The sequence below is a fragment of the Scyliorhinus torazame genome, chromosome 3 (genome assembly GCF_047496885.1).
Source record: "Scyliorhinus torazame isolate Kashiwa2021f chromosome 3, sScyTor2.1, whole genome shotgun sequence".
In the NCBI taxonomy this organism is placed as follows: Eukaryota; Metazoa; Chordata; class Chondrichthyes; order Carcharhiniformes; family Scyliorhinidae; genus Scyliorhinus; species Scyliorhinus torazame.
The window spans coordinates 237,285,101-237,310,353 of record NC_092709.1 but is presented as its reverse complement, the minus strand read 5'-3'; the positions used below and the strand labels follow the sequence as shown (position 1 = coordinate 237,310,353).

Below are 25,253 nucleotides of genomic sequence, written 5' to 3'. Positions count from 1 at the left end.
ATGTTCCCACAGTTCCCCCCTTCCTTACTCTCCGTGTTTATTAGTTCCTCCAATAGTGTCTCTCGGGCCCTGGGGTATCCTACCGTCTCCTTGTGGAGAAAGTGCTTGACTTGGAGGTGCCCGAGTTCCTGCCCTGTCGGTAGTTCCAGGACTTCCGTCAGCTCGTTCAGTGTCGCTAGTCTGTTCCCCATGTAAAAGTCCCTAACTGTTAGCGTCCCCCTCCTCCTGTCTCCATTTTTTAAAAATGGTGTCGAGCATGGCTGGTGGGAATTTGTGGTTTCCACAGATGGAGGCCATGGGGGAACATCTCGGTTATACCGAAACGTTGCCTCATCTGGTTCCATATCTTTCGTGTGGCTATCACCGCTGGGCAGGATGTGTATTTCGTCAGGGAGGATGGGAGCGCTGCCATGGTGTGGGCCTAGAGGGTCGTTCCATTGCAGGAGGACTCCTCCATCCTCACCCATTCCATGGTGGGTTCACGTATCCATCCCCTCACTCTCTCCGCCGTAACTGCCCGTGATCACCCCCCCCCCCAAACACACGCACAAACACCATGATCATTTTATCTATGCTATGGAAGACGGCCTTGGGATCTGAATAAGGAGAGGAACCTCAGCAGTACGTTCATTTTGATTGTCTGCACCGTCCCCGCCAGGGAGAGCAGGAGCGGGTCCCATCTCTGTAGGTCCTTTTTAATCTCCTCCGCCAGACTGGTCAGATTCCACTTGTGGATCCATGTCCAGTCGTGGGCTATCTGGATGCCCAGATAGCAGAACTTGTTTTGGACTAGTTTGAATGGGTTTCACCGGGAAAGCTTCGCTCTTGCCCAACTTGGGTTTGTCGCCCGAGAAGGCTCCAAACTCTTTTAGGCGCTGCATGATTGCTCTCAGGCCTTTCTGTGGTTCCGAGACATAGAGCAGCAGGTCAGCTGCATAGAGTGAGACTCTGTGCTCTCTACCTCCTCTTTGGATGCCGTTCCAGCTTTTTGTGTCTCGCAGACGTATCATCAGGGGTTAAATTGCTCGGGCAAACAGGAGTGGGGACAATGGCCATCCCTGCCGTGTGCCTCTGTACAGCTGGAAGTATTCAGAGCTGGTGGTGTTGGTCCGAAGGCTTGCCTTAGGGGCTTTGTACAGGATTTTCACCCAGGAGGTGAACCCCGCTCCTAGCCCAAACCGCTCCAATACTTCAAAGAAGTGCTTCCACTCGACTCTGTCAAAGGCCTTTTCTGCATCCAGGGAGACGGTCACCTCTGGTGTTCTCTCCCCAGGGGGGTGTCATTATTATATTCATCAGCCGCTTGATGTTCGCAGTTAGCTGCCTATCCTTGACAAAGCCCGTCTGGTCCTCTGCGATCACCTCTGGCACGCAGTTCTCCAGTCTCTTGGCCAAGACTTTCACAAGTGTCTTCGCGTGTACATTAAGCAGCGAAATGGGTCTGCACGATCCACGTTCCGTCGGGTTTTTGGGTATCAGCGATACCGTGGCCTGTGTTAGCGGAGGAGGCAGGGTGCCCCTCGTTATTGAGTCTGTGGTGTGGAGCCAGGGCTGGCACAAATTGTTTATAGACGTCAGCCGGGAACCCATTGGGTCCCGGCGCCTTCCCCGCCTGCATGGAGGTGATGCTCTCCATGATTTCTCCCAGACCTATTGGTACTTCCAGTTCCCCCTGCCTGTCCTTTCCCACAACCGTCCATCTAGGAACTGTTCAATCCCTGCGCCCCTGTCAGGGGGCTTGGACATGTACAGCCCTCAGTAGAAGGTCTCAACTGCCCGTTTGACCTCTTTTGGCTCGGTTACCAGTCTGTCTCTGCTGTTTTTTTATCTGCGCTATCGCCCTCGTGGCCACCTACTTTCTCAGCTGGTGAGCCAGTGGGCAGCCAGCCTTTTCACCGTGCTCGTAGAAGGTCCCCCGTGTCAGGCAGAGTTGATGCACTGCTTTCCTGGTGGATAGTAGGTTCAAGTCCATTTGTAGCTTTTTCCTCTCCGCCAGAAGCTCTACGGTCGGGGCCTCGGAGTACTTTTTGTCGACTCCCAGGGTGGAGTCGATCAGTTATTGTCTGGCTGCCCTCTCTTCCCTGTCTCTGCGAGCCTTATAGGCTATAATTTCTCCCCTGATCACAGCGTTCAGTGCCTCCCAGAACGTGGAAGATGAGACTGCCTCGTTCTGGTTGTTAGTAATGTACTCGCCTCGGGCAGCATGTGGTTAGCATTGCTGCCTCACGGCGCTGAGGTCCCAGGTTCGATCCCAGCTCTGGGTCACTGTCTGTGTGAAGTTTGCACATTTTCCCCGTGTTTGCGTGGGTTTCGCCACCACAACCTATAAGATGTGCAGGGTAGGTGGATTGGCCACGCTAAATTGCTCTTTAATTGGAAAAAAAAAAGAACTGGTTACTGTAAATTTATGAAAAAAAATCAATGCTTAGATTCTCATCTGTTCAGGGCACTGGGGAGCTTGGCACGGTCCGTCTCCAACCTCACATCCATGTAGCGTGGAGCGTGGTCGGAGATGACTATCGCAGAGTATTCCGCTCTTACTGTTCCTGGAAGCACCGATTTCCCCACCGCAAAGACGTCGATCCGGTGCCCACTTTGTGGACCGGTGAGAAGAACGAGAATTCCTTCACACCAGGGTGTAGGAAACGCCATGGGACCATCACCCCCACCTGCTCCGTGAATTCCCCAGCCATGTCTGTCTTTTTCCCTGTTCTGGGGTTTGATCGGTCAGTCAGTGGGTCCTGTAAGCAGTTAAAGTCGCTCCCCATAATCAGTTGGCGTGTGTCAATGTCGAGAATTACCCCCATGGTCTACTTTATCATAGAATCATAGAATTTACAGTGCAGAAGGAGGCCATTCGGCCCATCAAGTCTGCACCGGCCCTTGGAAAGAGCACCCCACTTAAGCCCGTGCCTCCACCCTATCCCCGTAAGCCAATAACCCCACCTAACCTTTTGGACACTAAGGGGCAATTTATCATGGCCAATCCACCTAACCTGCACATCTTTGGACTGTGGGAGGAAACCGGAGCACCAGGAGGAAACCCACGCAGACACGGGGAGAACGTGCAGACTCCACACAGACAGTGAGTCAAGGTCACAATTGAACCTGGGACCCTGGAGCTGTAAGGCAGCAGTGCTAACTACCGTGCCTCTGTGTCGCCCCTCAAGTCTTTTTTCGTCCCAGTTGGGCACGTACACATTCATCAGTACTACTGGTGCCCCGTCGAGGAAATCGCTGACCATGACGTACCGTCCCCCTTCGTCCGTAACCGTCCTTGTCTCCATGAAATTCGTCCTCTTGCTAATCAGTATTTCTACTCCCCTAGCTCTCGTCCTGTAACATGAATGGTACGTCTGTCCCACCCAACGTTTTCTTACCCACAGTATGTCCTTCCCCCTCACATATGTGTCCTGCAGAAAGTTTATGTCGGCTTTCAGGCTTCTAAAGTGGCGAAGACTCTGGATCTTTACACTGGGCCGTTAAGTCCCCTAACATTCTAGGTGATGATCCTACTGGGTTTCTCGCCCCCTGTTTCTGCGGGGTCAACCATACTTAGCTGGTGGATGCACCCTTGCACTCTGGGGTTTCCCTTTGTTAGGGGCCATCCAAAATGGCCATGGTCACCGTTCACACAATGAGGCTGGGCCACTCTGCTCCAGGGCTTCACTTTGTCCAGGGGGGGACCCAACATGGTCGCCAGCTGTGTGTACACCATGTGGGTGCGCGCTCTCGCTCTCGCTCTCTCTCTCTCTCTCTCTCTCTCTCTCTCCTCTTCTTTTCTCATCCCCCCCCCTTCCCCGAGGTGCTCCCTCCATTCCGGGAGGTGCGCCGCGGCCTCCTTTACTGCCTGTCTTCCCGTGCTAGCCCTCCCTGCCAGTGCGGTGACTCCCTTCCCAAGCCTGGTCTGGCCCTTTGCCTCTGTCCACCGACTGTCTGCTTTCTCTGCCTGCCGCCTCACCTGCGTTTCCCTGTCCTCGCATCTCCTGTGATCGGCCTTTCTGATTAGTACAGTCCTGTGCAAACATGTTACATTGTCTATGAGTCTCTGTTTCTGTTTCTTTCAGCGATCTTCCTCCGACCCGCCTTCATTGCTGCCTCGCCTGACCTTTGTCCAGGCCGTTGGCATGTACAAAGTCGTTTGCCTCCGCTGGGGTATTGAAATAGTACTCCTTGCTCTGGTGCGTGACCCAGAGTCTGGCTGGGAATAACATGCCAAATCACACCCCACTTTAATAAAGCGCCGTCTTTGCCTGATTACACTCGGCCTTTCTTTTTGCCAGGTCTGCCCCAATGTCTTGATAAATATGGATTCTATGTCTTTCCCATGTGCTCGCTTTCGTCTGTCTTGCCCACCGCAGGACCCTCTCACTGTCCTGGTATCGGTGCAGTTTCACGATGGATCGCTCTTGGCTACTCCCCTGCCTTGGGCTTTAGTCTGAGTTACCTTTGGCAGGTAGGATCAAAGATAACCCTAAAGCTTTCTATAGATATGTCAGGAATAAACGACTGACTAGGGTAAGAGTAGGGCCAGTCAAGGACAGTAGTGGGAAGTTGTGCTTGGAGTTCGAGGAGATAGGAGAGGTGCTAGATGAATATTTTTCGTCCGTTTTCACACAGGAAAAAGATAGTGTTGTCGAGGAGAATACTGAGATTCAGGCTACTAGACTAGAAGGGCTTGAGTTCATAAGGAGGAGGTGTTAGCAATTCTGGAAAGTGTGAAAATAGACAAGTCCCCTGGTCCGGATGGGATTTATCCTAGGATTCTCTGGGGAGCTGGGGAGGAGATTGCTGAGCCTTTGGCTTTGATCTTTAAGTCATCTTTGTCAACAGGAATAGTGCCAGAAGACTGGAGGATAGCAAATGAGACAACCCTGGTAACTATTGACCAGTGAGCCTTACTTCTGTTGTGGGCAAAATATTGGAAAGGTTTATAAGAGATAGGATGTATAATCATCTGGAAAGGAATAATTTGATTAGAGATAGTCAACACGGTTTTGTGAAGGGTAGGTCGTGCCTCACAAACCTTATTGAGTTCTTTGAGAAAGTGACCAAACAGGTGGATGAGGGTAAAGCAGTTGATGTGGTGTATATGGATTTCAGTAAAGCGTTTGATAAGGTTCCCCACGGTAGGCTGCTGCAGAAAATACGGAGGCATGGGATTCAGGGTGATTTAGCAGTTTGGATCAGAAATTGGCTAGCTGGAAGAAGACAAAGGGTGGTGGTTGATGGGAAGTGTTCAGACTGGAGTCCAGTTACTAGTGGTGTGCCACAAGGATCAGTTTTGGGGCCACTGCTGTTTGTCATTTTTATAAATGACCTGGAGGAGGGTGGAGAAGAATGGGTGAGTAAATTTGCAGATGACACTAAAGTTGGTGGAGTTGTGGACAGTGCGGAAGGATGTTACAAGTTACAGAGGGACATAGATAAGCTGCAGCGCTGGGCTGAGAGGTGGCAAATGGAGTTTAATGCAGAAAAGTGTGAGGTGATTAATTTTGGAAGGAATAACAGGAAGACAGAGTACTGGGCTAATGGTAAGATTCTTGGTAGTGTGGATGAGCAGAGAGATCTCGGTGTCCATGTACATAGATCCCTGAAAGTTGCCACCCAGGTTGAGAGGGTTGTTAAGAAGGCGTACGGTGTGTTAGCTTTTATTGGTAGAGGGATTGAGTTTCGGAGCCATGAGGTCATGTTGCAGCTGTACAAAACTCTGGTGTGGCCGCATTTGGACTATTGCGTGCAATTCTGGTCGCCGCATTATAGGAAGGATGTGGAAGCATTGGAAAGGGAGATTTACCAGAATGTTGCCTGGTATGGAGGGAAGATCTTATGAGGAAAGGCTGAGGGACTTGAAGCTGTTTTCATTAGAGAGAAGAAGGTTAAGAGGTGACTTAATTGAGGCATATAAGTTGATCAGAGGATTGGATAGGGTGGACAGTGAGAGCCTTTTTCCTCAGATGGTGATGTCTAGCACGAGGGGACATAGCTTTAAATTGAGGGGAGATAGATATAAGACAGATGTCAGAGGTAGGTTCTTTACTCGGAGTAGTAACGGCGTAGAATGCCCTGCCTGCAACAGTAGTGGACTCGCCATCACTAAGGGCATTCAAATGGTCATTGGATAGACATGGACGATAAGGGAATAGTGTAGATGGGCTTTAGAGTGGTTTCACAGGTTGGCGCAACATCGAGGGCCGAAGGGCCTGTACTGCGCTGTAATGTTCTATGTGAGCCCTGTCAAGTCCTAGGGGGTTGGAAAAGCTGTCTCTCTTGACTAGGTTGCCCAGCATTTGGGTAATGTAGTCTGTCGCTCTGCCCTCGATGCCTTCAGGCACGTTCTGCCATCGGGACCTATTTTCCTGGTCCTCCATCTTCCCCTTGGGCCGCCACCAACCATTTCACCTCTGCTTCCAGCGCGACCATTGTGTCGCTCTGGTCCATCAGGGCTCTCTTGAGGTTGTGGATCGTCCACTTCTGCACCTCCACTTTGTTCCCCGGTGTTGATTGTCTTTTGGAGGGTGATCATCACGACCTCTGTCATCACTACCTTAACCGCCATTTGGATTTTGATTATAATCGCTTCTTTCATTGCGGCCAGCTCCTTCTTGAGGAAGGTCCTCCATCCGTCTCCAGGTGGCGAGGGGGAGGCTGATGCTCAGGTTGATGATTTTTCCCTCTCTTGGGCGGCCGGGGCCCCTTCACCTCGTGGGTGCGTCGGTTTGTCCGCCCGCTGTTCGTAGCACTTTCCGTCACTTCCACCGTCCTTTCAGCCCCTTGAGCTCTCGTCCACTGACATTTTTTGCAGTTGTTCTCTTTCTTCCGTTGGCGTTATTTTAATATTGATTTTTCAGGCAAAATCCATCAAAAAATGCCTTTTTTGATTCTGGTTAGCGGGAGAGCCATCCGCTCAGCACATCACCGTCACCGGAAGCATTGTCCTGTGTTCTGCTGAGAAATGTAGCCCCTACAAAATCTCAAGGCAAGGATGGTGGAATCCTTCTTTGCATTATGTTGAACAAAATTGTAAAAGATTTCTTTATAATTGAGGATATGATTTGGTTCAATGTAGCATGGCGAGGAAATCTCCTCCACCGTGCATCTTTTTATTGTCTTACCATAGTGAAATTAGAACCACTTGAATTTGCATCCTTTCGTCAACTCAGGATATCTTGAAGCACTTTATAACCGAATTGTGTACTTTTTCGAGCTATAGTCACCATTGTAATGTTTAAGAAATCTGGTAGTCAGTCAGTGAACTGCAAGATCCTATAAGCAGCAAGAATGTACGAACCAAATCGTTTTGCAGTGATATTCACTGAGGGATAAATACTGGCCAGCAGATGTGGGATAACCCCATGCTCCTCTTAGAAATAGTTTACCCAAAAGGGCAAAGGGGCCTTCAGTCTAATGTTTCATCCCAAGGTCTCACCTCTGACAGTGCAGCATTCCCCCAATACTGCAGTGAATTCTCAGACTGTAGTATGCACTTATCTCTGGAGTGGGACTTGTAATCACCATCTTCTGGCACAGAGAAAAGAATTGTACCAAAGAACAAAGAGAACAAAGAACAATTACAGCACAGGAACAGGCCCTTCGGCCCTCCAAGCCTGCGCCAATCCAGATCCTCTATCTAAAACTGTCGCCTATTTTCTAAGGATCTGTATCCCTCTGCTCCCTGCCCATTCATGTATCTGTCTAGATACATTCAAATGAAGATATCGTTGCCCGCCTCTACCACCTCCGCCGGCAATGCGTTCCAGGCACCCACCACCCTCTGCGTAAAGAACTTTCCAGGCATATCTCCCTTAAACTTTTCCCCTCTCACGTTTAACTCGTGACCCCTAGTAATTGAGTCCCCCACTCTGGGATCTGATTGCCGGTGCAGACTTGATGGACTGAATGGCCTCCTTCTGCACTGTAAATTCTACGACCCATGGATGGGAGGATTAAAAAGTATATATATAATATAGTGGTATAGATATAATAAAGTAATGATAATTTGCCTTCATGTTAAATATACAGCAATTGAATTTGTATTCAATTCAAAAGGAAAAACCCATAATATTTCCAAAGTGTGTTTCTTTTCTCCACTGAAGGTGTCTACTCAAATTATTCTGACAGCTATTAATTATTGGTGTTTCCAGAAAGTTCAGGCAGACGTTTGTTAGTATATGCATTTGAGACAAACCATATAACTGTTAAAGTTAAGAAAATGTATTTAACCCACTTCATTCTGAGCAACTTCAAATAGATTGATTTCCATTTTCGACATACAGCATTACATTTCAAAAGTAGTTCTTGTTGGTTTTGCACAAGTTACAGAAAACATTTGTTATTTGACTTCATCAAATACTTGAAATCCGGTCCATTATTGAATTGGACTTGGTCAATGAATCACAATTTTGATTCACTTGGAAAAGACTTGGATAAACGCTGACACAAGTGTGAAATGTGTGTCGGAAAACAGCTGAAGTATTTGATGCAGGTATGACATTTCTGAATTCCCTCTGCACTGTTGAGGGTTTGCTGTATGTTTTTATTTTAAAAAATCTTAATGCGTTTTTAAAGAAAACAGGATATAAAGACTTTAAGTGCTGGTTTTCTGAAGGCCTAAATAAATATTGCATTGCACCTGAGGAAGGGGCCTCATTGGCTTCAGGAGGGTGTGTTTGTGGCTTTATGTGCATGTCAGCATGATACATATTTAATGACTTGTACAATTTTTCCCATGCATTTAAAAGGTTTTCTAACATTTCCAATTATAAGATTTTTTTAAACAAAATTACACTACCATTGAACTTAAAACATGCAGTTTTGTCTTGGAGATACTATTGTATTGCAAGGTCAAATGGAGATATTCAACACAGCAATGCCACAACATTTTTTTTAATGTTGTAGAATGGTGCAGATTTGATATGCTTCCCAATTTCATTCTTGTTTCTTCTTTCTATTTATCCCTCAATGAATCAGTTTTGGAATATTTCACACTGGTGATAGCACATGATACTGCTTACCTTCTTATTCTGAGGAGTGGATCACGCAGTACAGGCTATCATATTTAAGATTAGGTTCTTGTTTAAACTGGTAACCATTTTTATTTCTAATAGTTATATTATCAGAGAAGTTAAAGGATGCAACAAGAACCTAGAGCTGCAAATATGATCAAATTTATCGTGACTGAATCAAATTGCAAGAATTTAAATATCTTTAAGATATATTTCTCTCATTCCGTTATCAAGAGACTTGGTCAATGAATCACAATTTTGATTCACTTGGAAAAAACTTGGGTAAACGCTGACATTTAAAAAATATATAAATTTAGAGTATCCAATTATTTTTTTGCAATTAAGGGGCAATTTAGCGTGGCCAATCCACCTACCTTGCACATCTTTTGGGCTGTGGGGGTGAGATCCACGCAAACACGGGGAGAATGTGTGAACTCCACACAGTCAGTGACCCAGGGCCGTGATCGAACCTGGGACCTCGGCGCCGTGAGACAGCAGTGCTAACTACTGCGCCATTGTGCTGCCCTTCTGCAGACATTTTATGAAGCTTTAATCTGGGCAAAGTGATCATGTCTCAGCTATAAGAGGCCACCAGTCATCTTAAATACCACTGAAAAGATCTGATGAAACAGTAAAACTCTGTGTCTACTAAATTATTCCTCTAGGACAGAATATAACACACAATATTAAAATGGTTCTTCCGGATGCGGCAACTAATGATGTCAATGATACATTTTGCAACTCCAGTTGAAGCATGTAAACAGAGCAGCTCCTTTCTTTAACATTGGCTTTTCTTATTTTTGCACTTCAGTAAAGCTTCCTCACAAGTAACACCAATTTAAAAAGTCACAGTTGAACCTCTTTAAGTCAGGAAACATGGGTTCAATTCTAAATTATTTTTGTCCGAAAACTGACAAAACCAGAATTATTGCAAGGTTTTAGGTGCTCACATTTTGAGCTAACTGAAATACACATTTCATATACACAAACTTGAACGTCTTCTCCATTAAGAGAAAGGAAGGTTCATTAAAAGCTGCGAAACATATGATGGGAGGAGTGTTGTTCGTAAATTAAAAGAAATTCAGAGACACTTTTCAGTGACGTAGAATATCCAACAATTCATCATGGCAGGAAGATAATGTACTCTATCAAGAAATTTACCCAAAGACTGTTTTCATTGTAACCTCCAGAACAAATAGCTGCTGAAATTTTGTTGGAACTGACAGTAATTGTTAGGGAATATTTTTGTCACTTTGAATATTTCTATACCCTTCAAACAAAGAACAGTACAACACAGGGGCAGTACGGTAGCATAGTGGTTAGCACAATTGCTTCACAGCTCCAGGGTCCCAGGTTCGATTCCGGCTTGGGTCGCTGTCTGTGCGGAGTCTGCACGTCCTCCCCGTGTGTGCGTGGGTTTCCTCCCACAGTCCAAAGATGTACAGGTTAGGTGGATTGGCAATGATAAATTGCCCTCAGTGTCCAAAATTGCCCTTAGTGTTGGGTGGGGTTGCTGGGTTATGGGGATAGGGTGGAGGTGTTGACCTTGGGTAGGGTGCTCTTTCCAAGAGCCGGTGCAGACTCGATGGGCTGAATGGCCTCCTTCTGCACTGTAAATTCTATGAAAAATGACAGGAACAGGCCTTTTGATCCCCCAAGCTTGCACCGATCATGATGCCTGTCTAAACTAAAGCCACCTGCACTTCCAAGGTCCATATCTCTCCATTCCCATCCTATTCATGTATTTGCCAAGGTACCTCTTAAACGGCGCTGTTGTAACTGCTTCCACCACCACCGCTGGCAGCGCGTTCCAGGCACTCACCACCCGCTGTGTAAAAGACCTGCCTCGCAAAACTCCTCTAAATTTTCCCCCTCTCATCTTAAACCTATGTCCTCTAGTAATTGACTTGTCTACCCTGAGGAAAAGCGTTTGGCTATCCACTCTGTCCTTGCCACTCATAATTTTGTAAACCTCTATCTGGCTACCCCTCACCTCCCTTCGTTCCGGTGATAACACATTTTGTAAACCTCTATCAGGTCGCCCCTCAACCACCTTCGTTCCAATGAAAGCAACCAGAGTTTATCCAACCTCTCCTCATAGCTAATAACCTCCAGACCAGGCAACATCCTGGTAAACCTCTTCTGCACCCTCTCCAAAGCATCCACATCCTTCTGGTAGCGTGGCGACCAGAATTGTACACAACTTTCCAAATGTGGCCTAACTAAGGTTCTGTACAGCTGCAGCATGACTTGGCAATTTTTATACTCCATGCCCCAACCGATGAAGGCAAGCATGCTATACACCTTTTTGACTCCTTATCCACCTATGTTTCCACGTTCGGTGATCTGTGGACCTGTACGCCAAGGTCTCTCTGCCTGTCAATACTCCTAAGGGTTCTGCCATTTACTGTATATTATTATTATTATTATTATTATTATTGATGTAATTAGCTTTCTCCCAATTTAGCACCTTCACCTGAGGACTACTCTTATCTTTATCCACGAGTACCTTAAAACTTGCGGAATTGTGGTCACTGTTCCCGAAATGCTCCCCTACTGAAACTTCGATCACCTGGCCTGGCTCATTCCCCAATACCCGGTCCAATATTGCACGTTCCACAAACATTGCCTGCATATGAGATTTGTAAATTCTTGGAAGTGCAAGGTCGGATTAGGACAAGTCAGCATGGATTTAGTAAGGGGAGGTCGTGCCTGACAAACCTGTTAGAGTTCTTTGAAGAGATAACAAATAGGTTAGACCAAGGAGAGCCCATGGATGTTATCTATCTTGACTTCCAAAAGGCCTTTGATAAGGTGCCTCACGGGAGATTGCTGAGTAAAATAAGGGCCCATGGTATTTGAGGCAAGGTACTAACATGGATTGACGATTGGCTGTCAGGCAGAAGGCAGAGAGTTGGGATAAAAGGTTCTTTTTCGGAATGGCAACCGGTGACGAGTGGTGTCCCACAGGGTTCAGTGTTGGGGCCACAGCTGTTCTCTTTATATATTAACGATCTAGATGACAGGACTGGGGGCATTCTGGCTAAGTTTGCTGATGATACAAAGATAGGTGGAGGGGCAGGTAGTATGGAGGAGGTGGGGAGGTTGCAGAAAGATTTAGACAGTTTAGGAGAGTGGTCCAAGAAATGGCTGGTGAAATTTAACGTGGGCAAGTGCGAGGTCTTGCGCTTTGGAAAAAAGAATAGAGGCATGGACTATTTTCTAAACGGTGACAAAATTCATAATGCTGAAGTGCAAAGGGACTTGGGAGTCCTAGTCCAGGATTCTCTAAAGGTAAACTTGCAGGTTGAGTCTGTAATTAAGAAAGCAAATGCAATCTTATTATTTATCTCAAGAGGCTTGGAATATAAAAGCAGGGATGTACTTCTGAAGCTTTATAAAGCATTAGTTAGGCCCCATTTAGAATACTGTGAGCAATTTTGGGCCCCACACCTCAGGAAGGACATACTGGCACTGGAGCGGGTCCAGCGGAGATTCACACGGATGATCCCAGGAATGGTAGGCCTAACATACGATCTGAGGATCCTGGGATTATATTCATTGGAGTTTAGGAGGTTGAGGGGAGATCTAATAGAAACGTACAAGATAATGAATGGCTTAGATAGGGTGGATGTAGGGAAGTTGTTTCCATTAGCAGGGGAGACTAGGACCCGGGTCACAGCCTTAGAATAAAAGGGAGTCACTTTAGAACAGAGATGAGGAGAAATTTCTTCAGCCAGAGAGTGGTGGGTCTGTGGAATTCATTGCCACAGAGGGCGGTGGAGGCCGGGACGTTGAGTGCCTTTAAGACAGAAGTTGATAGATTCTTGATTTCTCGAGGAATTAGGGGCTATGGGGAGAGAGCGGGTAAATGGAGCTGAAATCAGCCATGATTGAATGGTGGAGTGGACTCGATGGGCTGAATGGCCTTACTTCCGCTCCTATGTCTTATGGTCTTATGGTCTTGTATGTGGTTGGAAGAGGTTGCAGTAATCCTGCATCTCATTATTCCTCCTTGATTGTTTAATTTCCACATGCAATTGGGAATTGCAATTACCCAGCATGGGTGAAAGTCACCTGGCATTTGGACCCTTTGGTGTGCTGGATGGTTTCTGTGCCCCTTTCCCGTCATGTGGCTTACCATCATTTTTTTTTTTGTCCCAACATGAGGTCTACAAAATACTAAAAGTTCAAAATTAGGAAATGCAGGTTTTTGTCTTCCATCTCCTAATAAGTGAAAATTAAATCATTGTCCTGTGGTTACTACTTCAGCTTGTTTGCAGAGTTTTCAATATGTGGAGAACCATTTAATAAAGTTGTTCATTCAGTTTCTCACAGTTCAATTTCAGTATTTATCTTGTATCATTATCATCTTGGATTGTCATCAGCTTTAGCTCCCATGGCAATTGGGTAACTCAAACTTGACTTGAATGCCAGGAGTCCTTTCTGGTGACCAGACAGCCCATTTGTGCATGACTTTTCAGAATTGAAAGCCTGTATCAAATGAAAGTCGCCATAGTCGCAGAGGACCATGTGCTTCTCACCCCTTTGAGAGAGAGCTCTGGTGGTCATTTAACCTGAGGGTTGTCACACCTCAGACACGGGGCAAGGTTGAGAAGACGGGCCATCGTGAATAAGCTCGGCTGGTATGGGAATTGAACCTGCGCTGTTGGTGTCACTCCGCATCCAGCCATCCGGCCAACTGAGCTTACTGACCACCTTCATGTTCTGCAGACTGGCTGATATGAATGATGAACTACAGAACATCTAGTTTAAATAATTTATTATGAAACAGCTGAGTGATAAAGATAACTAGGATGAATAAAATAATGAACTACTAACACTAACTAACTATTATCGAGCTACCGCAAAATATGTCTATCCTCCAACATGACTTGCTCCTAACTCCCCAGACACAGGGCTACATGGTGGGTTTACATTGCCACCTGATGGTTGTAGATAGTGTATAATATCATCTACAGAATTGCTTTATGTATATCATCACAACCACTTCTGTACCAAATATGGCATCTGATATTGGAAGGAATTGTGCTCACCAGTAGTTGGGAGCATTATATGCTGTGACACATCAACACTCGAGACATAGTTTAATAGATATGTAAATAGCAACCATTTGCAAGTTTGTTGCCTTTACAAGTACACTTCCATTCTTCTAAATTTGTGTATATTAATATCACGGTCATATAAATTTGATAAAGTGCAAATGAAATAATACCAAACTTTAGTTAATATGTATAAACTAGTAATTTTCATTTATCTTGTATATTAGGCTATATGACCTACTCCCACTTCCATTCCTTATGTTCTGATTCAGCAAGATGAAAGTAAAAATGAGAAAATGAAATTGGAAGAATTTCCCTTTAATATGTTATCTAATTGAGATTTTTTTCGAAACAGTTGGAAATACTTTACTTGTGCTTTAGAATTGTAAAAAGTGAATTTTATGCAGTTAATCCATCAAAATATTTCTCTCCCCTCAGATGATGAAAAAAAGTTGGTGGACGAGGTGTTCAACAATGCTATTGACTGCCTATCTGATGAAGATAAAAAACTTCCTCAGGTGAATGTTTTGGTACCAAATCTGGTGCCTTGTTCAAATAACTTCAAGTAGTGAGACAAATTTATCCTCTGATAAAATTATTGAAGGAGTATTCCAGTGAAGATTCAAAATGCATATTCTTTGGGCAGCACGGTGGCGCAGTGGGTTAGCCTTGCTGCCTCACGACGCCGAGGTCCCAGGTTCGATCCCAGCTATGGGTCACTGTCCGTGTGGAGTTTGCACATTGTCCCCTTGTTTGCGTGGGTTTCGCCCCCACAACCCAAAGATGTGCAGGTTAGGTAAATTGGCCACGCTAAATTGCCCCTTAATTGGAAAAAACTAATTGGGTAAAATGCATATTCTTCTTACTCTAGCTATCCTGAGTAAAATGATTTTACAATGCTGCTGTTGTATGAGCAAGTCGATATTAATATTAAATGGTACCACTCACATCTGCTGTTGATCTGTTTCATTTGAAACTTGGCGAACCATCGATTGGGAACCAGGCCTGCTTGTGAATCCAACAGAGACTTTATAATTAATATTAAATACTGTGAATTTGAACAAATTGTAGAAATTGAGTGGTACTCGAATACCAATTGCAGATTGTATCATCATGCTTCGCAAGCGTGGCTTTTATGTGAAGAATGGTCGCTTAGGCTGAGCTGCCTAATGCCATTGGAAGGTGTAAGCTGGAATCATCACTGTCTTCCATGAAATGGGGAGCAAGAGACCAATGACCATAGAATCATAGAATTTACAGTGCAGAAGCAGGCCATTTGGCCCATTGAGTCTGCACCGGCTCTTGGAAAGAGCACCCTGCTTAAGCCCACACCTCCACCTTATCCCGTAACCCAGCAACCCCACCTAACCCAAGGGCAATTTAGCATTGCCAATCCACCTAACCTGTACATGTTTGGACTGTGGGAGGAAACCGGAGCACCCGGAGAAAGCCCACGCAGACACGGGGAGAATGTGCAGACTCTGCACAGTGACCCAAGCTGGGAATGAAACCTGAGACCCTAGAGCTGTGAAGCAACTGTGATAACCACTGTGCCACCGTGCCACCCAACATCTTCTGCAGTTACTGCTCCATGTCCTTTAACACTAAATCCAATGTGTGCATTTTTGAAATGCTGTTTATTGACATTTTATTTCCCGTATACCCAGGTTGAACATGTATTGCCTCTTTTAAAAAGAGGAATTGGAATCCATCATGGTGGTTTGCTTCCTATACTGAAAGAAACAATTGAGATTCTTTTCTCTGAAGGACTTCTGAAGGTAAAGTTTGTCTTTTCTAAAATTATTTTGCAATCAATTTACACAAGTGCCTCAAACAATATGTAGCTCAGTGCATTAAGGAACCAGCCGTGCCTGGTATGAATAAGGTAAAAGGGAGTAAAAAGGAATATGGAGTTGAGTCCACAATCAGATCAGCCATGATCTTGTCGAATGGCGGAGCAGGCTCAAGGCGCTGAATGGCCTACCCCTCCGAATTCGTACGTGCATATGTTTGTAAAGGTGGGTGGGACTTGATTTTGAGTAGATGCAGACAGTAGAAATGAGTTGGTTGGGGATGACATTGAATGAGCATTCAGTGGTGTGGGTGAGACAGGGACTGAAGTGAATAATATCTGGGATGTGGAAATGACAGTCTTGGTGAAGGTCTGGATACCAGATTAGAAATTCCACTGAGACTTGAGCAATATATCGTGGTTAACCATGAGACCATAAGAAATAGGAGCAGGAGTATGACATTGGCCCCTCGAGTCTGCTCCCCCATTCAGTAACACCATGGCTGATCCGACTTTCCTCACGTCCACTTTCCTGCCCTTTTCGTGTAATCCTTGATTCCTTTACTGATCAAGAATCTACCTATCTCAGCCTTAAATATACACAAGGGCTCTGCTCCCACAGCTCCCTGTGGCAAGGAACTCCAAAGATTCACCACCCTCTGAGAAAAGAAATTCCTCCTCATCTCAATCTTAAATTGGCACCCCTTTATCCTAGACTCTCCCAACCGGGGAAACATCCTTATCTACATTTAGCCTATCAAGCCCCTTAAAAATCCTATATGTTTAAATTCAATCACCTCTCATTATTCCAAATTTCAATGAGTAGAGTCGCAGGCTGTTTTATCTTTGCTCGTAAGACAATTCCTCCAAACCCGGGATCATCCTGGTGAACTATCTCTGAACTGCTTCCATTGAAATAATATCTTCCTTCAATAAGGGGACCAAAACTGCTCACAGTACTCCAAATGTGGTCTCACAAGTATGTTGTACAGTTGCAGCAAGACGTTGCTACTGTTATACTTCAACCCCTTTGAAATAAGGGTCAACATTCCTTTTTTTTTTTGTAAAATATTTTATTACGGCATTTGTGGTTTTATAACATGAACAGTAAACCATATAGAGTCATAGAATTTACAGTGCAGAAGGAGGCCATTCGGCCCATCGAGTCTGCACCGGCCCTTACAAAGAGCACCCTACTCAAGCCCACATATCTACCCGATCCCCGTAACCCGGTAACCCCCACTTAACCTTTTTTGGACACTAAGGGCAATTTAGCATGGCCACTCCGAAAATCGCCACCTCTGGACTCGGTGCCAGCCTTATTTTTAACACCGTGGACATGACGTCTGCAAACCCCTGCCACAATTCCCATAAGCTTCGAACATGCCCAAAACATGTAGACGTGGTTCGCTGGCCCTCCCGCGCACCTTGCACACCTGTCTTCTATCCCAAAAAACTTGCTCATCCGGGCCACCATCATGTGTGCCCGGTGAACGACCTTAAATTGTATCAGGCTGAGCCTGGCACATGATGTGGACGTATTGACCCTGCTTAACGCATCCACCCAGAGACCTTTCTCTATCACCTCCCCTAACTCCTCCTCCCATTTGTGCTTTTAGCTCCTCTGTCTGCGTTTCCTCTGACTCCATGAGTTCTTTATAGATATCTGAGACCATCCCCTCTCCCACCCATACTCTAGAAATTACCCTATCTTGTATCTCATGTGGCGGTAGGAGCGGGAAGGTTGGAACCTGCCTTTGCAAAAAGTCCCGAATCTGAAGATATCTAAACCCATTCCCTCCAACCAACTCAAACGTCTCCTCTAACTCCCTCAAACCGGGGAAGCTCCCATCTATAAACAAATCTCCCCTCCTCCCAATCATTGCTCTCTACCATCCCCCAAACCCTCCATCTAGTCTCCCTGGGGCAAACCGATGGTTGCTGCAGATTGGAGCCCAAACTGATGCTGCCTCAGCTCACACATGTTTCCTCCGCTGTCCCCAGACTCTCAGGGCCACCACTACCACCGGGCTTGTGGAGTACGGGCCGGCGAGAACGGCAGAGGTGCCGTGATCAATGCCCCTAAACCCGTGTCCTTGCAAGATGCTGCCTCTACTCGCTCCTACACCGACCCTTCCCCCACTACCCACTTCCTAATCATGGCTATATTTGCCGCCCAGTAATAGTTGCTAAAGTTCGGCAGCGCCAGCCCACCCTCCCTCTGGCCACCCTCCAGCATCACCACCTTCACTCGCGGGGTTTTAACCGTCCACACAAAACCGGAGATCATCTTATTTACCCGCTTGAATAAGACTTTGGGATAAAGATGGGGAGGCACTGAAAAACAAACAGGAATCAGGAGGACCGTCATTTTCACTGTCCGTGTTAACGGGAGCATATCCCACCTTCGGAAGTCCTCTTTCATTTGTTCAAGGGTCAACATTCCTGATTACCTGCTGCACCTGTGTGCTAGCTTAGAGGTTTAGGTTAGAACCATTGGCTTCAGCTTGAGCGAACATTGTAAAGTCAGCAGAATAACTGTCTGGAATACAATTTCTGATGGCAGGGCAGTTTTTCTCTTGTTGTTTAGCCGGGAGATGTCCTGGCTCATCTACAACTTAAAAAGATTGGATAATCAGTTGAACAGCATTGTTGGGTGAACAAGTGCACTCAGATATGGGCCATAAATGCTGGCCCATCCAGCGACGCCCACATCCCATGAACAAATTTTTAAAAATAATCATAATATTAGAAAGCAGAGCCATTCAGTAATGCAATCAGAAAGCATTTTTTTGCACAAAGAGTAGTGAAAATGTGGATTTGATTCCCTCAAAAGCCATTGAATGTTGGATCAATTGCAAGTTTCAAGATTGAGATTGGCAATTTTATTAGGATCAGGGGATGTGGATCCAAGATGGATGAATGGAATTCAGGTACAGATCATTCATGATCTGATTAAATAGCTCAGTCGGCTCAAGACTTAAAGGCACGCGCCCATTGCTATATCTCCATATTTATATTTCGCTATTTTTGTTTAAGTTCAAACAGGTATCTTTAAAAGTTGTGTCATTTGTTTCAGAATACGTCCCTTGAATATAGTTTCCTTCTTGGTTTCATTTCTTTAACTTGGTGCAGTTATCGATTCCCAGTATGTGATTTAACTTAAAAAAGAAAGAAAGTCTTGGAATATTGCTTGAAAAACCAGCGTTTATTGTGCACTTTGTTGACCTGAAGATAGTGATAGCCATAGCTTTGAATCAATATGGTTTTATGTTTTATAATGAATTTGTAGAACGAGGTGGCTTGTTAATCTATATTAATGGTCCATTCTGACTCATAAGGGTTGATGGTTTTTACTGAATATTCTAAACTCTGGAGTTAAAAGATTTATACTTGTGTACAAATGCCCATGATTCAGTGTTATGATACTTTTTTTTTCCTAGGCATTGTTTGCAACAGAGACCTTTGCTTTGGGTATCAACATGCCAGCAAGGACGGTTCTATTCACAAGTGCACGCAAATTTGATGGGAAAGATTTCCGCTGGGTATAGAGAACCCTTTTTCATTTTTAAAATATTTATCACAGCACATACTTACAAAAATCTGTTAAGTACATTGTAATAATAATGAGAATGAACTGTATGGCCCTGGGTCACTGTCCGTGTGGAGTTTGCAGGTTCCCCCCGTGTCTGCGTGGGTTTCACCCCCACAACCCAAAGATGTGCAGGGTAGGTGGATTGGCCACGCTAAATTGCCCCTTAATTGGAAAAAATAATTGGGTACTCTAAATTTGTGAAAAAAAAGAGAGAATGAACTGTACTGAGTAAGCAATTATTTTGAAGGCCAGTTTTGTATGTCACCCTTTCTTGGAGATGGTTTTGTAGAGATTCAATTTGTTCTATGGCATGGTTTCAAGTCCACAAATTTTGATGTTTGTGTATCTCACTGTATCCAAAAGGGGGAAAGATTAGATTTTCTCACATTTCTGCCTCTAGATTTGCATGACTTTTCAGATCTCTTCCTCACTCCCACCCCTCCACTCCCCTTCCTCCACATGGTTTAATCCTTCTGATATCTGCAACATCTGATAGATTATTTTATCGAATAATCTTTGGTTAATGAATCCCTCATCCCCATTCTGATTTTTTTACAACCCTAATGCCTGTTAATTTTTAAGTCACTAAAGTTAGGTGGGGTTTCTGGGTTAGGTTGGAAGTGTGGCCTTAAATGGGGTGCTGTTTCCAAGGCCGGTGCAGACGTGATGAGCCGAATGGCCTCCTCCTGCACTGTAAATTCTATGGTTCTATGATCTCAGCGAAGTCTGGAAAGTCATGATCTGCACTCTCTCTTTAAAACTGCTGTCTAAATGTTTAATTTCCAGCGATTTGTTTTGAGAATAGGATAGAATAAAATTCCTAGAGTGCAGAAGGAGGCCATTCGGCCCATCAAGTCGACACCGACCCTCTAAAAGACTACACTACCTAGACCCACTCCCCCACCCTATCCCCGTAACCCCACCTAACCTGCATTAACTTGGTCACGAAGGGGCAATTTAGCATGACCAATTCACCTTACCTGCCCATCTTTGGACTGTGGGAGGAAACCGTAGCACCCGGAGGAAACCCACGCAGACATGGGGGGGAAAGTGCAAACTCCACACACACAGTCAGCCAAGTTCAGAATAGAACCTGGGTCCCTGGAGCTGTGAGGCAGCAGTGCTAACCACTGTGTCACTGTGCCGCCCATGTGCCACCGATTTATTCCACCTGTGAGGTATAAGCCCAAATCTGTTACTTAAGATTCTGAAATTTTCCCCAGTATTTTGGGGAATCACATCCACTGATTCTCTCTGCTCGTGGTTGAGGACACTCCATGAGGGTAGCTGGGAAGTCGAATTGTTTTCGTATATGGAATTCTCCAGACCATTCACCAGTGCTTGTTTTACAGGTCATTTCCTTGATTTTGTGCATTTATGTTTCTGAAAACCACAGGCTTTATTTGATAGAGAAAGACCTTTGTACGTGCTGTAACCTGATACAAACGCACAAGCGGGGGTACTGTCGATTTTCTGTTTCCTCTGCTTCTTGACTGTTTAGGTGATTGACCTGCACTAAGGTGGCATGTGATCCAGACCAATTCTGATTTTAATGGAAAATTTGGACTGGCCTGAATACCAATGCAAGAGAAGCTGAATTCAAAAGCTATTTTCTGGCTGAGCACATCGAGCAGTTGGTACTTTTGAATAAGTCCAAGTTTGTCATGATTAGTTAACGGAGTGTCCCCTGGTGTTTCCCTCCAACTCCGTCTATACTCTAATGATATGTATATAGGAAAGCTAGTGAAGAGTTAATTATTTAATCTCTGTGTAATTCAAACACTGGAGGGCACCACCATTTCTCTGTATATAAATCAGACCTCGGGGAATTATCACAGATTATCATAGAATTTACAGTGCAGAAGGAGGCCATTCGGCCCATCGAGTCTGCACCGGCTCTTGGAAAGAGCACCCTACCCAAGGTCATCACCGCAACCCTATCCCCATAATCCAGTAACCCCACCCAACACTAAGGGCAATTTTGGTCACTAAGGGCAATTTATCATGGCCAATCCACCTAACCTGCACATCTTTGGACTGTGGGAGGAGACCGGAGCACCCGGAGGAAACCCACGCACACACTGGGAGAACGTGCAGACTCCGCACAGACAGAGACCCAAGCCAGAATCGAACCTGGGACCCTGGAGCTGTGAAGCAATTGTGCTATCCACAAGGCTACCGTGCTGCCCCGATTCTGGGTAGTTAGCAAAGGAGAAAGCCTGAGAACAGCACGAGGAGTAGATTAGATTAGAGAGAGTTAACACGAGGGTATTATTAGTGATTACTGCTAGACAGATTCAATGTTACTTTTTTTATTAACTATAGCTCAGTAGCGTGTGCGAACTTCATTTAGTTAATCATTATACAATAAATTAGTTTTATTTCAATCTAATGATTGGTGGATTCTTTGTCATCAACTCATCAGACCATTCTTGAACAAAGAACACAACATATTACCACCAAGGGTAATATAACATACTCTTTCAGTATCGTCACTATATCTGTCTCCTTCTTTCTCTTGTGTAATGCAGTCAGTCTTTCCCAAGTGTCCAATGAATGGTTAACCAAATTTCGAGCATCTTCTGTTAGAGTTTGTCATGCTGAGGGAAATATTTGGTCATTTTTAACCAGTGGACTCTTTTCAACCCCTCCAGCTTTATATTCTCTCTTGGCACATTGTCAACTTCAAAAACAAGGGCAGCTAAGAGTTCAATCCTCTCAGAGTTGGTTGATGTCCTATGCACCATTCCTTGTGTGACAACTTTTACCTCCTCATCAGACTTTTCGTAACCGCAGCCTTTATCTCCAATTCGTAAGATGGACCGACATGATTTGTGCTTTCCAGAGTTTAGTTGTTCCTCTCTACTTTCAGAATCAGAGGATGGCACATTATTGGCTCTATGAACTTTTTGGTTTTTGCTTCCATATGTAGTTGCAGAACCACTACAGGGTTCTCCATCCGCCTTCCCCCTTAATTGTCAAAAGTAATTGATTACTGATCACGTCACCTCCCTTGCTGTCAGCTTCTTTTTACCTCAAAGAGGTACTGTGATCCTTCAAAGGGGACAGTGGTAGTGAACCAGATTCTGAGAATTCTCAGATCAAAGGTGACCATAAGAAAGAGGAGTCCAAATTTAAGACTAACAGTGATACAGATTCAGACGAGAGTGGGTTAACCAGTCGCTCGCTTAGTATCACTTCACAGTCCTTACTGTCCTCGCCCTGAATAACAGATGCCGTACTATCATGTATATGGCCTTTCAAAGCAAGCTGGGAAATTATTTTGCCTGAAGGGAATGGGTTTACTACAATAGGCGGTAGGTAACCAGTTAGTTTTAGAAAAGTCCAAGTCACTTTCTTTTTCTGGCTTGCTGTCTTCTCCTAGTTTTGGAAGAATCACTTAGTGGCGATCAATGGAAGATCAATTAGTGACAGGTCTATTAGGTAACAACTGTTTTTTAATACTTCATAATTCGAACTGAAATCAAAGTCAAAACTCGTCTGAATCTTCATCACTGTTAGTCTTAAATTCGGACTCCTCTTTCTTTGGTCTAAGAATTCTCAGAATCTGGTTCACTACCACTGTCCCCTGATATGTGATCAATGTCTGTCAACATTTCTTTCTTTGAGTCATTCACTGCCCAATCAATTTTCCTAACTCTCACATGCCCTGCCGTTGGCATCTTGTGCTATCTGCAATACGTCCTCCGAACTCCCTGTATTAAGAGAGTTCGGATGACGTATTGCAGAGAACCTACAAACTTCACTCCCACTAAATTGTCCCCCAAAAGTAAGTGACTCCTTCCAATGGGAATTTCGTAACCACTCCAACAACTGCTGGACCTGACACAAAATCACCCTACAATTGTATTTTATACAATAGAACTGGAATACAACTTCCACCTATCCCATTCACTAATACTTCATTCATTGAGCTCTAAAGGAAAAAACAAATCCTTCTCCAGTACGAGTGTTTGAGTAGCACGTGTCCCTTCAAATTCTTTTGGGTCTGTCTACGTCAGTTGAGGGAAATGGGCCGTCCTTCCCCTTAGACAAAAAACGGCATGTCTCTCACCTACCTCACACCTGCTCCCACAGCAGTGTTTACCTCAGGTTTCCTCAGTCCAGTTCATGCTACAACCTGCCTGGAGTATTCTCCACTTTTGATCCCTTTCAGGATCTTCCAGAGCCATCCTGTTACACCACTACAAATCTAGTATCTCTCTTAAATTTAGACTGTAACCCAAACTTTTCCGTCCAACGTTCCAAAGATCCCGAACAAATCCCCAATTTATGTTATGACACACCCTGGGCTAGTGCGCGGTCGATTCCAGCCCGTCAGACCCTGGAGTCCCAACACAAGTTAATTAACTAATAATTTGTATAAAAATTTCCAAAGTCATTTTTTAAACAATTTAGAGTAGCCAATTATTAGTGCTAACCACTGTGCCACAGTGCTGCCCAATTCCCGGAGTCTTTACCCCTTGGCTGCCCAGTAATTTACAGTCACCAGCTTTAAGTTGAAACACAATTACTGTTTATTTATAACAGAAATAAAGATGGGTGGCATGGTAGCAGAGTGGTTAGCACTGTTGTTTTGCAGCACCAGGGTCCCAGGTTCAATTCCCGGCTTGGGTCACTGTCTGTGTGGGGTCTGCACGTTCTCCCCGTGTCTGCGTGGGTTTCCTCCGGGTGCTCCGGTTCCCTCCCACAAGTTCCGAAAGACGTGCTGTTAGGTGACTTGGACATTCTAAATTCTCCCTCCGTGTACCCGAACAGGTGCCGGAATGTGGCGTGTAGGGGCTTTTCACGGTTACTTTGTTGCAGTGTTAATGTAAGCCTACTTGTGACAATAAAGATTATTACATGAAATATGCAGTAATGGCAACAGAATAACAACAGAATGATGGCAAGTTTGGATTAAAGGCAAAGTCTGCATTAATGTCACAGGTCCATTAATCTTCCATGGATAAAAATTGTAATAGCAAAGAATAAAAGAAAGGGGAAAACGGGGAACAAATCAGTTTGTGCAGGAGAATCCTCACATTATTTATTAATCCATTTCTACTTGGTCAAATTAATCTTGTTCAAATATTGATCCATATTTCTGTAGTTCCAAAAACATTACCCGGATTGTTAATACAGTTGATCTTGTGAATAGATCTCTTCAGGGGAATACATTCAGATGTCTGGTCGAGCTGGTAGGCGTGGCATGGACGAAAGAGGAATTGTTATTCTTATGGTGGATGAAAAGATGAGTCCAACAGTTGGAAAACAACTTCTAAAGGTAATTAATTTGGTGTAACTTATCCCCCTTGAATTAACTTCTAAATATGAAGCAAAAACAATAAATCAAATAACACATGGTATGATTCTCAGTTGAACTCTGTGCTAGTTTATCGACACATTGTAAAAAATCTTCCCCACATTATGATGGTGATTAATATATGGATAAAGCACATTTAACATAGAATATAGAACAATACAGCGCAGTACAGGCCCTTCGGACAACGATGTTGCACCGAAACAAAAGCCATCTAACCTACACTATGCCATTATCATCCATATGTTTATCCAATAAACTTTTAAATGCCCTCAATGTTGGCGAGTTCATTACTGTAGCAGGTAGGGCATTCCACGGCCTCACTACTCTTTGCGTAAAGAACCTACCTCTGTCCTATATCTATTACCCCTCAGTTTAAAGTTATGTCCCCTCGTGCCAGCCATATCCATCCGCAGGAGAAGGCTCTCACTGTCCACCCTATCCAACTTTGGTCTAAGAATTCTCAGACCATCAT

The 25,253-nt window shown here is 44.7% G+C and overlaps 1 protein-coding gene across 1 annotated transcript in view; it reads left to right on the top strand.

Annotated features, from left to right (window-relative positions):
* LOC140409003 (exosome RNA helicase MTR4-like) overlaps positions 1–25,253 on the top strand; it is a 210,817-nt gene that overhangs the window by 84,911 nt on the left and 100,653 nt on the right. The window contains 4 exon segments of the mRNA XM_072497017.1: positions 14,507–14,586; positions 15,736–15,846; positions 19,304–19,405; positions 24,617–24,742. Of these exon segments, the coding sequence (XP_072353118.1) occupies positions 14,507–14,586; positions 15,736–15,846; positions 19,304–19,405; positions 24,617–24,742 (419 nt within the window).